The 15,294-nt window shown below is 56.5% G+C and overlaps 6 protein-coding genes across 6 annotated transcripts; all 6 read left to right on the top strand.

Annotated features, from left to right (window-relative positions):
- Window positions 1-1,056: 1,056 nt before the first annotated feature.
- On the top strand, window positions 1,057-3,750 carry C8Q71DRAFT_575942 (iron reductase). Its single transcript, XM_047919467.1, has 11 exons — window positions 1,057-1,715; window positions 1,767-1,886; window positions 1,938-1,963; window positions 2,014-2,082; window positions 2,136-2,143; window positions 2,202-2,348; window positions 2,404-2,924; window positions 2,980-3,028; window positions 3,085-3,149; window positions 3,199-3,489; window positions 3,549-3,750. The coding sequence occupies exons 1-11, from the start codon at window positions 1,271-1,273 to the stop codon at window positions 3,674-3,676; spliced, it is 1,869 nt and encodes a 622-aa protein (XP_047780091.1). The 5' UTR covers window positions 1,057-1,270; the 3' UTR covers window positions 3,677-3,750.
- A 1,216-nt stretch (window positions 3,751-4,966) lies between these two features.
- Window positions 4,967-7,052, top strand: C8Q71DRAFT_705807 (MFS general substrate transporter; the record flags this gene model as incomplete). The annotated part of the gene is made up of 7 exons (XM_047920462.1): window positions 4,967-5,268; window positions 5,330-5,731; window positions 5,786-5,912; window positions 5,965-6,154; window positions 6,211-6,545; window positions 6,609-6,725; window positions 6,792-7,052. The coding sequence occupies 7 exons, from the start codon at window positions 4,967-4,969 to the stop codon at window positions 7,050-7,052; spliced, it is 1,734 nt and encodes a 577-aa protein (XP_047780090.1).
- Window positions 7,053-8,030: 978 nt separating this feature from the next.
- On the top strand, window positions 8,031-8,887 carry C8Q71DRAFT_575798 (1-Cys peroxiredoxin isozyme). The gene is made up of 5 exons (XM_047919466.1): window positions 8,031-8,203; window positions 8,264-8,334; window positions 8,385-8,531; window positions 8,591-8,728; window positions 8,787-8,887. The coding sequence occupies exons 1-5, from the start codon at window positions 8,104-8,106 to the stop codon at window positions 8,844-8,846; spliced, it is 516 nt and encodes a 171-aa protein (XP_047780089.1). The 5' UTR covers window positions 8,031-8,103; the 3' UTR covers window positions 8,847-8,887.
- An 869-nt stretch (window positions 8,888-9,756) lies between these two features.
- C8Q71DRAFT_575745 (uncharacterized protein) lies at window positions 9,757-10,696 on the top strand. Its single transcript, XM_047919465.1, has 2 exons — window positions 9,757-9,981; window positions 10,042-10,696. The coding sequence occupies exons 1-2, from the start codon at window positions 9,915-9,917 to the stop codon at window positions 10,596-10,598; spliced, it is 624 nt and encodes a 207-aa protein (XP_047780088.1). The 5' UTR covers window positions 9,757-9,914; the 3' UTR covers window positions 10,599-10,696.
- Window positions 10,697-12,753: 2,057 nt separating this feature from the next.
- On the top strand, window positions 12,754-14,211 carry C8Q71DRAFT_575715 (uncharacterized protein). Its single transcript, XM_047919464.1, has 5 exons — window positions 12,754-13,225; window positions 13,280-13,337; window positions 13,434-13,591; window positions 13,671-13,970; window positions 14,043-14,211. The coding sequence occupies exons 1-5, from the start codon at window positions 12,872-12,874 to the stop codon at window positions 14,193-14,195; spliced, it is 1,023 nt and encodes a 340-aa protein (XP_047780087.1). The 5' UTR covers window positions 12,754-12,871; the 3' UTR covers window positions 14,196-14,211.
- A 744-nt stretch (window positions 14,212-14,955) lies between these two features.
- Window positions 14,956-15,207, top strand: C8Q71DRAFT_706345 (uncharacterized protein; the record flags this gene model as incomplete). Its single annotated transcript, XM_047920501.1, has 1 exon — window positions 14,956-15,207. A coding segment is annotated over one exon (252 nt), but the record flags the coding sequence as incomplete, so codon positions are not given.
- Between the last annotated feature and the right edge of the window lie 87 nt (window positions 15,208-15,294).

The raw sequence follows: 15,294 nt of genomic DNA, 5'->3' as shown, positions 1-15,294 counted from the left end.
AATCTGCAACCGGTAAACCTGGGGTCCTGGACAAGACAAGCCCGAGATCCTGCCTCGCATACTCCCACGCGTCGCGCGTGAATCGAGCCCCACACACGCTCGTATGGAACGCAGTCGCAACATGATGGAAACCAATCTGTCGGAACGTCAGGTACAGTCGGCTTTCATATGGTACAGAGCACGGTTCATTCCAAGTTCATTCTCACCTCAGTTGCACATGCAGCTGGAGTATATTCTCACAGTCACCACGACGCCGGGTCTCGTACTTTGAGGCAACCGGCTGCGCGAATTGCGCATCGCGTGTCGGCCGCTATATGGACAAACCCGGTCATCCGACGAGCCCGCCGTTCACATTGCGCAGGACTGCGTCCGCGAAAACCACTTATGGGAGCCAGTTGGGAGCTGTTGGGAGCCAGCCGGCGGGGATCAAGGATGGTCCATGCGGGCGACCTGATCTAGAGTGGCGCCGTTATCTGATAAGCGGAGAAAAGGCAAGCGCATTATCTGATAAGATTGCGCCAAGCAGGCTGATTAGATCTTCTAGTGTAAAACATCCCGACGACGCACCATTTGTCCTTCGGACAGGCATCCGTACCACCTGCGAACGCGCGAGATGCAATCAGCCAAGGCTAAGGGAAGTCGCGACCGAGGACCCCAGCGACGTGTTCCCATAGTGCCTTCTGAATCAGCTACCCAAATGCTGGGCGAGGTGCGAATCATCTAACGCCGCTCCCGCATGTCCTGAAATCAACTGAGGCCCCCCCTTCCCATGTATGGGAGATCCTCTCATGCTGCATGCGACTTGGTAGTAGCTCTGAGACCCGGCGGACAAGGGTGGGACGGCGCTGAATGAATCCGGCAATGATCGCGTTGAACAAGCTTCGGAGAATTCCACACTCATATGTATGAGATCGAGAATGAGAGATGGGGTGGGAAGAACTGATTCTCCATTCTCATTGGTTTCCGCTCTAGCTGACCCAGGCCGTTCCTCACCAGTTGTTGCGCGTCATAACCAGGTTCTTCGCAACGTGCATTTTGACCGCATCGCTTGACTTGGCACCAGATGCTCCGGTGCGCTGCCTTTCTCTGACGGGACCAGTCCCCCGGGACTTCTCCGTTTCCGCGAAACACATTCCACCAAACATATAAGGCGCTCGCAACAGACTCAGACTACGCAGGGATCCCCGCTTCCGCCCCTCGTCCTCGAAGGACCTTCGACCCTTGAAGCTTAAACGCCGGTCTGGTCTTCGTCTTCTGACCGCTGTACGCGATGGATCACGGTAGTCATTCTCCCGCTTTCGGTGCAAGGTCCGCCGCCACGAGCACGAGTGGGTCCTCCTCCGGCGGCAGTAGTAGTCTGTTGAAGGCGGTCTCACCCGACAAGGCTCTGAGGCTCGCCAGAGCCAAGGGGTATCCGAGGGAGGTCTGGTACTTTGTTGCTTGCTTCATTTTCTTGGTGGCGATCTTCCAGTTCGGCTCTTGGGCTGTGAACAAGCTCTCGAAGAGGAGGGCCCGCACCGACACGGAGGCTGGTACTGACACCTCGAACGGTCGTTTCACCGTGCGGAACATTCCCCGTGCCCTTGTCAACGCGTACAGGGTCATCCTTTTCCGATGGACGCTCGAGATTGGCAGCTCGTACACGCTCAACATGGCAGAGGTGTTCGTGTCGTGCGCCTACTTCATTGCACTCTTCATCTGGGAGTTCATCAATAGTAAGTCACGCTCTAACTCGCTCGATGATCGCGCTTACCATGATGCCTCAGCTACGGACCTCGAAGGCGAGAAATATGACATTGCCTACTGGGGAAACAGGGCAGGCGCTATCGCCGCTGCCCAGCTTCCTCTGGTCACTGCCCTGGGAACGAAAAACAATGTGGTGTCTCGTGAGTTGCCGCAAGTCTTCATGCAGGAGTACCTAACTGAAGGTTTCTCAGTCATAACGGGCATTGGCTATGACAAGGTACGCACGATACCACTGCGTCATAATCTTGCCACTCACGGGGTTCATAGCTGAACTATGTTCATCGCATGACGGCCCGTGTCGTCTGCGCCTTGCTATGGGTGCACTCGGGCAACAAGGTGAGCTCGTTATGAACTGCTCTTCATTCACATGTCTGATAGCGCGGTCACAGCTTTACGAGTGTGTCATACATGCATGTCATTTGGTTAGCCCGTGTACTGACCTATCATATTCGCAGTCTGAACTGGGCTCGCCAGCCGTCCTACTTCATTCCCGCGGGCTTGGCGGCAGTGATTTCTCTGACCGTCCTATGCATCCTGTCCATTCGACCCATAAGGAGTAATGCCTACGAGTTCTTCTTCATCACCCACTTCCTCATGATCGGGTGAGTATTTCGCTTGGCCACACATTCTTCTCACGTTCGCTGACGTCTCACCCAGCGTATTCCTCATTGGCGGTTACTTCCACGCAGACGTGGAGCAGTTGGGGGCATACGTCTGGCCGTCCTTCCTCGTCTGGGCCCTCGACCGTTTTATCAGGGTCCTGCGCGTCATCTGGGCCAACCACCTCTACTTCTCGTGGTCAGGCAAGCGGGCGCACCTCGACGCCACCGTCGAGCTCCTCTCTCCCCACTTCCTCCGTGTGCGCATCGCACGACCGGCGCACTTCCATTGGAGCCCCGCGCAGACGGCGTATCTGGTCATGCCCACGGTTTCGTTGCTGCCGACCGAGTCCCACCCGTTTACGATTTCCAGCATCGAGGGCCACGATACTGCGCACGTGCTGGGCGAGCACGCACCGTACTGGAACGAACTCGTGTTCTTGATCAACGTTCGCGATGGCTTCACGAAGCGCCTCGCGAAGGTGGCTGAGTCGGGCAAGAAGGTGAAGGTGCTCGTCGAAGGCCCGTATGGCTTCACTCCGGATCTGACGAGCGACGATACCGCCGTACTTGTCTCTGGTAAGTCAAACCCAGCATAGTCGCGGGGGCCTCGGTTCTGATGCCTGATGAACAGGTGGCTCGGGCGTGACATTTACGCTGCCCACTCTCTTGGGTATTGTGAAGTAAATACCATGCGAGCTACTACTTCAAGCGCTGCTCATCATTGACGTCCTTTCAGCGATGTTCGTGCCGGCAAGAGTAGATGCACCAAGATTGTCTTCATCTGGGCTATCCGCGATCAGAGTGCGTTGCAATCGTCTTTGTCGTTTGATGCGCCTAACATCCTCCACAGGCCACGTCGAGTGGATCTCCAAGGCACTGAAGCAGGCGCTGGAGCTCGCTCCGCCGACCCTTAAGATCTCCATCCAGATCTATGTCACAGCCGGCGAGCCTCCCGTGACGAGCGAGAAGGCATACGACGACGACTCGGTTCACGAAGGCTCCGGCAGTAGCCAGGAAAAGGACACGCCTACGCCGTCTCTGTCCGAATTCACCGCGGTCTCGTTGCACACTGGTCGCCCGGATCTGCGCAGCATCCTCCGCGACGAGGTCTCGGTTACCACGGGTCGTATGTCCGTAACCGGTGCGTTGACTTACAATTTCCCTTTTCCGGGCTATGGGCTGACTGTTCGTGTCGTGTAGTCTGCGGTTCTCAGGCCATTGCCCGCGCTTGTCGCGCTGCGCTGCGGTTCCCCGTCTCCGGCCCCTCCGAGACACTGAAGGGCGGAGCAGATGTGATCCTTCACGTCGAATCGTTCGGCTACGCTTGAGGATGGGTGAAAGCTTACCGGAAGATGAACACGAATCACGATTAGAGGGACTGGCTATAGCATGTATGCTAGCCTCGTGTAAGTTCTTGGGCGGCCGTTCTGCGTGAATGGCCATTGATAGATGATGGCCGTCGAGTGTCACTGCTTTTTTGTATCCTCAGTGCAACGATTGTAGCGAAATAGTGTGTACATTGTTGGTAGCATGTTAAACCTGAAGAGAAAACATCTGATGTTCGTCTTCATGGCTTTGCGACCTTCTAGCTGTGCAAGCAGTCTCCCGATGTCGACTCGTAATCCGTAACGCCGCTGGTAGGGGCCTTTCAGCATTGTCTTATAGAAACTGGGCGCTGAGTCTTTCTTCGCGTACCAGTTTTGGCTTTGGCAAATGGACTTATATGGACTTGCAAGGCCTGCGCAGGCTGGTGACCGGCGATGCTCGTTGATTGGCTGGCTTCCGGCCGGTTGTGATTTGTCATCCAGAAAGAAGCCAGCGTCGGGCTCATTTAACATTTCCAAATCTGGAGAACCCTCGGGCGGATCTCCAGATCGGCGGGCTGTGGCGCGGTCCCGGATGCAAGCCGCCGCAGGCTTCGCAAACATCCGCTGGGCGACATTCCAATTCTCCGTTCTCCGTTGCATGCAGATCTTCAGACGAAGAGCCTGAGAGCGCAGGGAATGGTTTAGTCTTCATTTCAGGTGGAATCTCTGCGGGCTCACAGAACACGTACGGTGTCCTGTGTCATTGTATCAATGGTGCCTTTACTCAACACCCCGGCGATTGCTTCGGCGATCATGATAACACACTGACCTGACATACTTAGGGACCGGTTAAACGTGGACCGGTCTGTTCGACGATTTTCATGTGGCACATACTGTTATGGCCGGAGCACCTCCTCCTCCAGGACACTGGCTGACGACACAGTTGCAGGAATAGATGGCAAGGACATGGCGATTGCGCCGTTCGTGGACGAGAAGTGTCGCAACAAGCAGGACACGAAGGACACGAACAAATGTGGGGACACTTTTGACTTTTTTTCATGCATTTTCATGCAAGATCCGGTGTGCCGCGCCGGCTACCACGACCTGGACCACGATTACACTCCTCCGTCCCGATGCCGGGCCACTGATTAGCTCGCAATATCGAGTGTGCGGAGGGCTTGGAGACGGCCGCAACTGTCATTCTCAACACGATAGCGCGGATATAAAAGAGCGACGGAAAATGCGGGGCCGCCCCGCTGTTCCATCCCCGCTCCTGCCAGTGCTCGCCAGTGCGCGGTCCGCATTAAGACCATGTCCGGAGTCTTAACGCCTGCTTCCTCGACCAGCACGTTCTGCGAGCCTTCTGCCTTCCATCCCACACGGGTGGAAGAAGAGGCTAGACGGGAGGAACGGCGCGCAGAGCAGTATGGCGGTGATGTCCCCGAGGATCCTGTACCCAAGACAGCCCCATATGTGCCTTCAGTTGTTGACGAGAAGATTGACCCGAATCAAGTTGACTGGGACGGCCCGGATGACCCTGAAAATCCCCAGAACTGGTCGACCGGACGAAGGTGGTTCATCACTTTCCTCGGCCTTGTCATGACGATCAATGTGTATGTATCTCCTTTGGTTGATTTCCCTCAACGTACCGATTTCTAACGACACTTTTGACAGTACGTTCGCCTCTTCTGCCCCGTCGTCCGCAGGTCCTACGATCGCAGCCACCTTCGACAAATCTGCTGAATATGGCTACCTCGTCACCACAGTCTTCCTCTGCGGCTACGTTATCGGACCTCTGTTCTGGGGCCCTGGGTCCGAGCTGCTGGGTCGCAGGCCGCTGTTCCTGCTCACCCTCGGTGCCTACACCATCCTTCACCTCGGACAGGCGTTGGCAACCAACATCGAGACGCTGCTTGCCACCCGGTTCCTCGGCGGATTCTTCGCCGTCGCACCGCTGACGAACTGCGGTGGGCTCATGTTCGATATCTGGGATCCAATCCGACGAGGCATTGCCACCGCTCTGTTCGTTGCGGGCGTCTTCATTGGACCCGTTCTTGGTCCTATAATCGGCGGCTTGTAAGTCTACCTATACTTTCCCGTTCAGTGCGTCAAGCTCATGGACCCGTACAGCTTGACGACGAGTTACCTCGGTTGGAGATGGGTTTTCTGGATCATGATGATCTTCGCTGGCGCCTGTACCTTCGTCGCCGCGATCTGGGTGCCGGAGACTTACGCGCCGGTGCTTCTGCAGCAGAAGGTATGACTGCTCGTGTCGAGGTCGTCGGCCTTCGTTAATGTCGATTCTATAGGCTCAGCGCCTGAGGAAAGCGGATCCTGTGAAGAATGCTGACCTCTACGCCGAACATGAGCGCGCGGACTGGTCAGTCAAGGGCATCATGCACCGGACGCTCTACCGGCCTCTCCTTATGCTGGCAATCGAGCCCATCTTGTTGCTGGTCACCATCTACCTCTCACTTGTGTATGGTGTCCTCTACGCACGTATGTCTCTTCTCTCTCACCGCCCTGCCATCATCACCTAAAACTATCTCCTGCAGTCTTTGAAGCCCTTCCCGTCATCTTCGTCCACACACGCAACTTCACCGTCGGCGAGTGCGGGCTGATCTTCATCGGCGTCGGTATCGGCACCACGATCGGCGCCGCATCCTTCATCCCGCTGACCGCACACTACCCGCGCCTCATGAAGGAGTGGCGCGGGTTCCCGCCGCCGGAGCAGCGGCTGTTCGGCGCCATGATCGGCGGGACGAGTCTCGTGCTGGGCTGCTTCTGGCTCGGGTGGACGGGCAACTACCCCAGCGTGCCGTGGTACGTCCCTGCGCTGGGAACGATCCCCATCGGCGCGAGCGTGAGCATGGTGTTCATCTCTTTTTTGGTGAGTCCGGTTGCAATGTCTGGTATGGCTGCCGACGACGTCTTACCTGTTCATGAATGACAGACGTATCTGGTGGACACCTACTTGGGCTACACTGCATCGGCATTCGCCGCAAGCACGATGATGCGTTCCGCCGTCGGCGCGGCCTTCCCGCTGTTCACCACGCAGATGTTTGAGAATGTGAGTCCTATAAATACCGAGCCGCCGACGCCGATTTGTTGACGTGCGATTTCTCCGCGCTTGCAGCTTGGCATTAATTGGGCGTGCACGCTCATCGGTCTGCTCGGACTTCTCCTCGCGCCCAGTCCTTTCCTGTTCTACAAATACGGGGCCCTCATTAGGTCTAAGAGCAAATTCTCTCCGTCTCCTGTGAGTATCATATTCACGTTGCGTTTCATTTCACGGTGGACTGACTGTTTTGGCGCTATGTCTCAGGATCTACTCATTGCGGAGGAGTTGGCAGCGGAGGCTCGCGCGTCGGCTGGAAAGGAGAAGCAAGAGGTCTGAATGGCCCTCGTACACGGAACCCAACTACTCGGACATCTGTATCCACTACGGTACTCTCCATGACTATTCCTACGTAGACGTAATGCATTCGTGGCATGATAGACTTTGTATCATAGCATCATTCTTTCTCTCTTCTGGCATACATAGATTCGTCACGGTACCACTGCACATCTAGACTACTGATTCTATACTGCTCTTTACGCCATTGCTATGCGGTCGCAATTCTATTGGACATTAAATACGCTGTTGGAACACAGTATGAGAGATCCATTACGTCGTCTGCGCATGCCCACTGGCAGTGGCATCGGGTTCTGCCTCTTTGTGGGTCCAATGGATAATAGCTTCATGCAGCGCAGCTTCCGCACTGCCCGTCCTCGGGGTTTCGGACGGTCGAAGGGTCGCTCAGCACGATGACGAGCGTCCATCGGACGACGATGTCGCCATCTCGCCTTGACCTGGACGCCGATGCCCGCCAAGCGCGCCGTTGTTAATGACATCACGTGACCGTGTCAGCGTCCTCGACCAGAGATCCCCCACGTCTCGTGCGGTCTGACTTATCCTGCGCATGCGTCGCCAGAAACACATCAGCGTTCGAGCCGTCGGCGGAAGCGGTCCTACAGCCTGAAGACGCGCCCGAACCAAGAAACGAAGCACGATGGTGCGATCCTCCTTGATTACGAGACAGTCACGGTCTTTCCACGGTCCCAATCAGAGCACGATATCGGCCGCTGGTTTGTGGATGCCCCGGACGTCGACGCGGACGCGACACAGGGCGATAGCATGGGCGGATTGATTATCACGCCGCCCAGCTTGTCAGGACGCCAGGTCCAGATGGTGCATCGTATGTTCTTGCAGGTTCAGAAGTCATCCCCGCTGCGTGATTGCTTTCTTCCCCAAACCTTGACAGCCCTTTACTAACCTTCGGGGCCTATCACATGACCGTATATACAGCGCTTTAAAATGCCCCCTTAGGACCGAGGTAAGTCGCATCACATCTTTCTCATCCCTCGCCAGCCAATCCACCTCCTACCGCACCTCTGAACTCACCGCGATGGCCCCCACGATCACGGTTGGCGATTCGATCCCCTCGGGCACGTTCTCGTACATCGCGTACGCTCCAGAGCTGGAAGACGCCTCTGCCTGCGGTATCCGTGAGTACTGAATGTCAGGTCGTGGCGACTTTCGCTGCTAAACCGTCTCCCCGCTCACAGCCACCAAGCTCTCGACCGACGAGTGGAAGGGCAAGAAGGTCGTGCTCTTCTCCGTCCCCGGTGCCTTTACCGTGCGTCGCGTCCCCGTCTACGATGCGGATCTTACTGACAGCCACCACAGCCGACCTGCCATGTCAACCACCTCCCCCCCTACCTCCAGAAGTACGACGAGTTCAAGGCGAAGGGCGTCGATGTCATCGCCGTGATCGCGGCGAACGACGCGTTCGTCATGAGCGGCTGGGCGCGCGCGGTCGGTCTCAAGGACAAGGTACCTCATCCCACTCTCGATCTCGCTTCTTCCGGGCTCGGTTGACTTCCATGGTGTAGATCGTTGCCCTTTCGGACCCGGAGGCCAAGTGGTCCAAGTCGATCGGCCTTGACAAGGACCTCTCGGCTATTGGCTTCGGCACCCGGACTGACCGCTACGCGATCATCCTCGACGACCTCAAGGTGAAATACGTCGCGGTGAGTATCTGCTCGAGTGCTATGCAATGCCAGTCGGGTGACTGACGATTTTCCTCAGGTCGAGCCTGGATCAGGGGTCTCCGTCTCCGGCGCCGATGCCGTTCTGGCTGCTTTGTGATAAAAGGGTGCTTAGATCAACAATGTACAATTCATATAAAGGATTAGACGGTAGACTCAGACTCTGCAATGTATAGTATTCTCACGTATACCCAAGTGTGGGGTAGCCACGGGCATTCCTGAGGAAACCCTCCAATTTACGACTCACGAGGTAGGTTGTCCCAAAGCTTCGGAAGGTAATAACGAGGGCTCTAGCATGTAGAAAAGACTCTTCACTGAAAAGAGTGTGACAGCCCGGGGAGGGTGGACTTAGTACGGACTTAATGCAATGGCGTCTCGGGCTCGGTGTGGGCGTCACCTCTGAGGCCCCTTCTGCTTCTGTCAAGCCGTCACTCCTCCTCCTCCTTACGGTCACCGCATCTCAGCAGGCTCTGATTCATTGTCAATTCTTCCTCCTTCTTAATGTTTTAATGTTGAAGAGGGTCAGGTTGCCTGATCATGATATCGTGGGAATAGGTGGAACGGGTAGTTCATGGCGTCTTTGTCAACATCAGGACCACTGCCAGCCTGAGTTAGAGGCAACATCATCTTGACTTGCCTATCATGACTCGATCGGGGGGGGGGGGGCTGAACGCCTGCGCATGTACTTTTCGGTGCGTCCTTCTTGAAATATGTGCTGGCCGCTATCAGCGCATACTGTAGCGGTCAATACAACCCGGTTGTCACATGTCACAGGCCCGCCGCCCGCCGCTCCAAACCCATCGGGTCACAAGTCACAGCCGTTCCCACCGCCGGCGCCAATGCTGTCGTAGGGCGCTTCAGTGCTGAGGGCGGCGCCTGCGGCGGGCACAACTACGGATCCGCCCTCCGGGCGGCGGTGGTCATCCGTCACACCCACCCCCGTCGCTGCGCCGGATCGTAAACTTTTGTCACACGTCACACCCCCCGCCGGGTTGTGGTGACCGCTACAGTATCGCTGGCTGACTCCCAGTTGCTAAAGCGGCTCAGCCTGAGGCGTGCGCGTGCCACGGTGAGACACGTCGAGTCACAATAGTCCTCTTACTGGCCCGAGAAGTTAAGCATTGATCACGTTGAGCGCTTCGTGCTTGTACTTTCAGGCACAACGCCGATGATAGCAGTGCCGCTAGGCATCTGCAAGTACTGGTACAACCCCGACTTTCTGAGCACAGTAATAGGTGCGTAGAAATATGACATGCTTCAAGTATTAGATAGCTTGACTTCTTACGCGATTAAAGGCAAGATCAGACACACCAGCTGGCATGCCAGGCAATGTCATCGACCAAATTGCCCTTATTTTCATACTCCAGATTATAGTCCAGAATTTATGCCATTGCGATTCAATACGCCGCACAACGGCCCTCAGGTACGCTACATCCGACTGATATGCTGCAAACTTAGGCGCGTCTTAGCTTCCCTCCCCTCTACCTGTTCGGCGGAGGAGGTACTGGACTCCAGGATCACGATGAGATGCGCGCCCGGACGGTCTGACTCGGCACCAAGCAGTACGTTGGCCCGGCAGACCGCCCGCCCTGGAGACTACGACAACTACGAGAAGCCCAACGGCGCTGCCCAAGTCCATATACCTCGAACAATGCCGACGCCCCGTCACGACGGTATTTCGCTAGGCGATGATACTGCCCGGGTAGCTCGCAGAGTACTAGCTGGCGCGCACGTCGCTTCTGAAGGGCGACGCACGTTACCACCCGAAGTGATTCCGCCAGCCAAGCTATCTGGAGGGTCTCGAGCGAGGATCCGGGTCAACTTGCGGAGCAGGGACACCGTCAGTGCATGAACATACGAAGTATGAAGATACAAGACTCACAACGACCGAACCCAGACGCCGTACCGCACCCGTAGCGGAGATGGTGGTGGAGGGGGGAAGAGGGACTGACCCTAGGACGTGGCCAGCTGCGATGTTTATACGGTTGGCGAGCGAGGCTGACGGCGGGAAGGGCACAGCCTTCCGGGGGACAACTCGAACCAGGTCAGCCTCGCTGTCTGGAACGTCGCGGCAGGGTCTTCGCGATCGCACATTGCCCATTTGGCGTCACCGGCTCTCGATCACGCCGGAGAGGGCCAATAATAACTCGGATCACGTCTCCGGCGGTTGCGGCGGATGAGGAAGAAGTTGAGGTATGGAGGGAAGGGAGCGGGCAGATAGAGCAACCAGCGAGGTATCCAGTCTGAAGAATAGTACGTCTCATATCATAATAACTGTACTGAACTGGCTAACCAAATAAGACATACAACGTGCGCTACATTCTATATACAACAGTCTTTGGCGCGTCTTAGCTTCCCCCCCTGCTCCATGAGCGAAGGAAGTACTAGACCCTGGGATCACGGTGAGATGCGCGCCCGGACGGTCCTCGCCCGACATCGTCAGGATGACCGCCCGCCCCAGAGAACTACACTACCTACAGGCAACTACAGGGTACACTAACGAGGAAGCCAACAAGACCGCGCAAACCCAGCAACGCTGACGCCCCGTCACAACGGTATTTCGCTAGGCGATAGCGCTGCCCGGGCTGCAAGTCCACACTGGCCACCGTCTACCGACGCCTCCCTCGCGAATGGAACGCGGTGGGACGGCGCCGGCAGACAATGGCCAGCATGGATGGTTTTGGGCTGGCGAGGGTTCGAGCCTGCGGGACAGCAGCAAACTCAGCGACGCCCCGTCACAACGGTATTTTCCTAGGCGCTGCGATCATCCCACTGCCCACGCACCTGGTGTGCTGGCTGTCAGTGCACGGATTGATAGAGGAAGGTGAAGGAGACTTACAAATGCAAGACCCCGTCGCCGCACCCCTTTTACCAGGGGGAGATGGGGGAGAGGAAGAGAGGGGAACTGGCGGTTGGAGGCCGCTGGGTGGGGTATTTATACGGTGCCAAGTGAGCGAGGCTGGCAGCGAGGAAGCGGTTCTGGTCAGCCCCAACTCGAACTGTGTCAGCCCTACTGTCCGGACTGTCACGGCACGTACGATCGACAGCCGCGGCTGACTTCACCGGGACTCGATCCCGCCGAACAATCGGCATGGCATGTCCCTAATTGCGTTATCATCTAGCGACGAAAACGGTGGCTCACAGAGTACTACTCAACTGCGAAATGTTTGTGCAACATCGTCATTGGCATACTTACAAGTTTGCTGTATCTAAGCTCCGAGTCTCCGGCGAACCGGTCACTGCCAATTGTGTCTCGCCGTGTGAACAGAGTATCAACTAGAAACCGGAGTACTCAAACACATTTTCGTCCACAGATTGAAGTGATCTACTTCACCTCACGATGATACACAAACCATACACCAGTGATGAAATATTTGCGCTCGACCTTCACGGTCAAGTTCTTCTGTCAAGTTCCGTTCCGAATTCATGCGGTTGAGCCACATTACTGCCAAAAGCGGTAAGTTCAGCTTACAGCCACCTGGTGGCGGGGACTCGGCGTTGTGGCGCAACCAAAACCAAGGCGCGACGACGACGACACTCAACTAACACTGCTATGCTCGCGCTCACTGCTTATCGCCAAGCACCTAGTCTCATTTCCATATGGCACTGCTATTAGTCCGAGTCGCCACAGATTGAAGATGCAAGAAGTCAGCCGTGTGCCCCGAAGCGAATAACTGACAGCCTGAGGACGGTAGCGGCGACGGTTGCCAGTGCGCGTGCAAGACTCAAGCAAGCGGTGGTCTGCGAAGAGGTGGGCGCTCTTGTTTTGATCTGTAGGATACGTCGTTGTGCCGCAGCGCTGACCATCACTCGAAGTCGCATGTAGCCACCCGACGTTTGAGATCCACGATGACCGGAAAGCAGCATACAGCCTGCCCGTGGCGGCATCGTATATTATCGGCGGGCCTCCTTCATTATCCAAGGTATCTCCACTGCGTAGTAATGGGTTAGATGATATGTATTGAATGACATTGTACTGACAACTCGGGATACCGGTTCAACGTACTGATGTGACGCTGTCCGAGCTTTGCGCCGGACTGTAACTGTTGACCGGAACCCCCCACTGGCATCAAGCGTATCAAGGCGCGGGACGGGCGGGCTACGTCCGATCACAACTCAACGTTGATGCGGCCCAACGAGGGGCGGTCAATCCCGACTAGGTTCCGTAAGCCCAGTCACGATGGCCGTAGTCTTCCAAGCGCACTATATATACGGCGACAACTCGTTTGTGCAGGCCCCAGTCGCTGTGGATCTTTCGCGGCACTCTGGTGCACTCTGAAAACAAGGCTGGTCCTCTCAGGCTTCTGCTTCAGCACCTGCTCCCGACCCTCTGGCAGGGTATTCTCTTCGTTTCTACGACTTGTGCTACGTGAACCTATCGACACAATGCGACAATTCACAGTCAACCTAGTTTCCTTCGTGTTGCTCTTCTGCACTATCTTTGCATGGGCTGCCCCGATCGTAGTCCTCTTTGACCCGGTGAGCACTCCGATCGACAACGTAGCGTTGAGTTACTGAGATTCTGTCCATCAGCGACACGGGTATTCCCCTGTCTCGCTTCCTGTCCGCAATCTGCAAGTGCGCGCCGGAGGTAAGTTCTGATCCCGAAAACTATATGCAGGTCATTTATGCAGCTAATGACAATCCGCTAATCACAAACGTACTGTATCCGCTGTCATCGTGTTAGACGAGGCGATACTCAAACTGGGCAGAGAGAATATACCTGTGCGTCCGAACGAAAGGCAAGGCGCCCATGGCGCCGTGTACCGTGTCGTCGACGGAAGGTATAAGGGCGCATACGCTAAAGCCCTTGTGTCCGAGCATGAGATTCGGGCGACCGAAGCCGTACGTCCGCTACCGCATCGCTTTATCGCTTTACACACATCCCACTGACATGCTCATCGCGCCATGCATCCACTGGCAGGTCGGAGCGCTCCTCACGCACGGGCTCGACAACTACAAGCAGTCTTGGGTCATCATCCGCCCCTCACCAGGCAAGCGGCTCGACCAAACGAGCGCGTTCAGCCACGTACATTCGGACGCCAAGAAATGCAACGAATTTCTCGACCACGCGGCGGGGGTCGCGGCGAAGCACATCATGCAAACATACCAGAGCAAGCATTGGCTCCACCAGGACCCCTCGATCGACAACATCCTTTTCGACGACTCCGTCACTCAAGCGCACCTGATCGACTGGGGGTGCGCATCGCAGACGACGCGTACTGTGAGTATCCCTCATCTGGGCTGTTTTGTGTGGTAAGCACGACTGACTACGGGTTAATTTGGCTGTGTGCAGGACGAGAGGAGTGTTCAGGGTCACGTCAGATACGCATTCGCACAAGCAAACATTTGCCCGAAGGGCCCCCGCGACTTCAGCGTCGCTCCCTTCCACTGCCCGGTACCTCCAACCCTCAAGCATCCGCCAAAGCCGAGGGGCAAGTGGTTCTAAGGACAGCTGCTTACGCAGGGGCAGACGCGCTTCACACTTCCGCGAGGTTATTGATGTGCATGTCACGATTGATTGAATGCGAAGTCACTTTGTCGTTATGTTTCCTTGCGTGCTCTTCTTCATGAGGCAGAGTCGGTCGAGCGTTAAGCGATAGGCCAAGGCTCCAAGAAAGTGATGAATGAATAGCAGGTGCGAAGACTACAATTGACGGAGGCGCGGCTTAGGGAGAGACTAACACAATGTCTGACAGTTCGCGTCCCGGAGCTCCTCGACTCCGAGGACTGCCCGCGCAGTCTGAGACCTACAGGCGGTGAGGCTGACAGTATATACGGATCATGACGGCCGTAGATGGCTGAAAAACTGGTGGATGAAGGAACAACATCGATCCGCAGAGCCGCACGTTCCGTTCATAGTGCATAGGACACACGGCAATTCCGCCAAGGACAAAATTCGCGCTGATACACTGGTCCTGCGTGAGCTGGACGCGAATTCACCACAGAAAATCATATAGATGGTCAGTCAGTCGCATCACGGGCGAGGCTGACTTCAGCTAGCATCCCTGGTCTGGTTCATAACTTGGACCGTAGGCGAGCCTATGGATTCCGCATCACCTTGTCCCAGAACACCTCGGTCCCGCTCAGCCTCGCCTTCCGCAATGACGTCGTGCGCGCCCTTCCTCCGAGCCCACATGCGCAACCCGCTCTCTAAAGCTCTACGCAAGCGCACTCGACGCGATTACGACGAGGCATCCGCCCCACCGATGCAGGACCTGCCTCTGCCGCGCCCCTCCTGTGTGGCCCTGCAGAACGAGGACCACGAAGAGGACGCGGTCGTCATAACGGCTCTCGACGTCGTCCCCTTCTGCTGCCACGCGGACCTGCTCACCATGGACCGCCTCCAGCTCGCCCGCGTCGCGCTGACGCTCAACGCGAAGCTCCCCCTGATCCTCCAGATCGACATCCGCCCGTCGCGCCCGGACGTCGACATCCGCAACGAGATCGAGCGACTCGTCGGGATCTGCACGGACGACGAGCCTGAGACGCCGAAGCCTGTCAAGTCCCTGCCGGCCTACGCCAGGGCTGGGGGACGGCTGGAGAGC

This window comes from Rhodofomes roseus (assembly GCF_022264815.1).
Source record: "Rhodofomes roseus strain CIRM-BRFM 1785 chromosome Unknown C8Q71scaffold_8, whole genome shotgun sequence".
Taxonomy (NCBI): domain Eukaryota; kingdom Fungi; phylum Basidiomycota; class Agaricomycetes; order Polyporales; family Fomitopsidaceae; genus Rhodofomes; species Rhodofomes roseus.
Note: the sequence above shows the minus strand (reverse complement) of the source record. Positions and strands in the feature narration are given on the sequence as shown.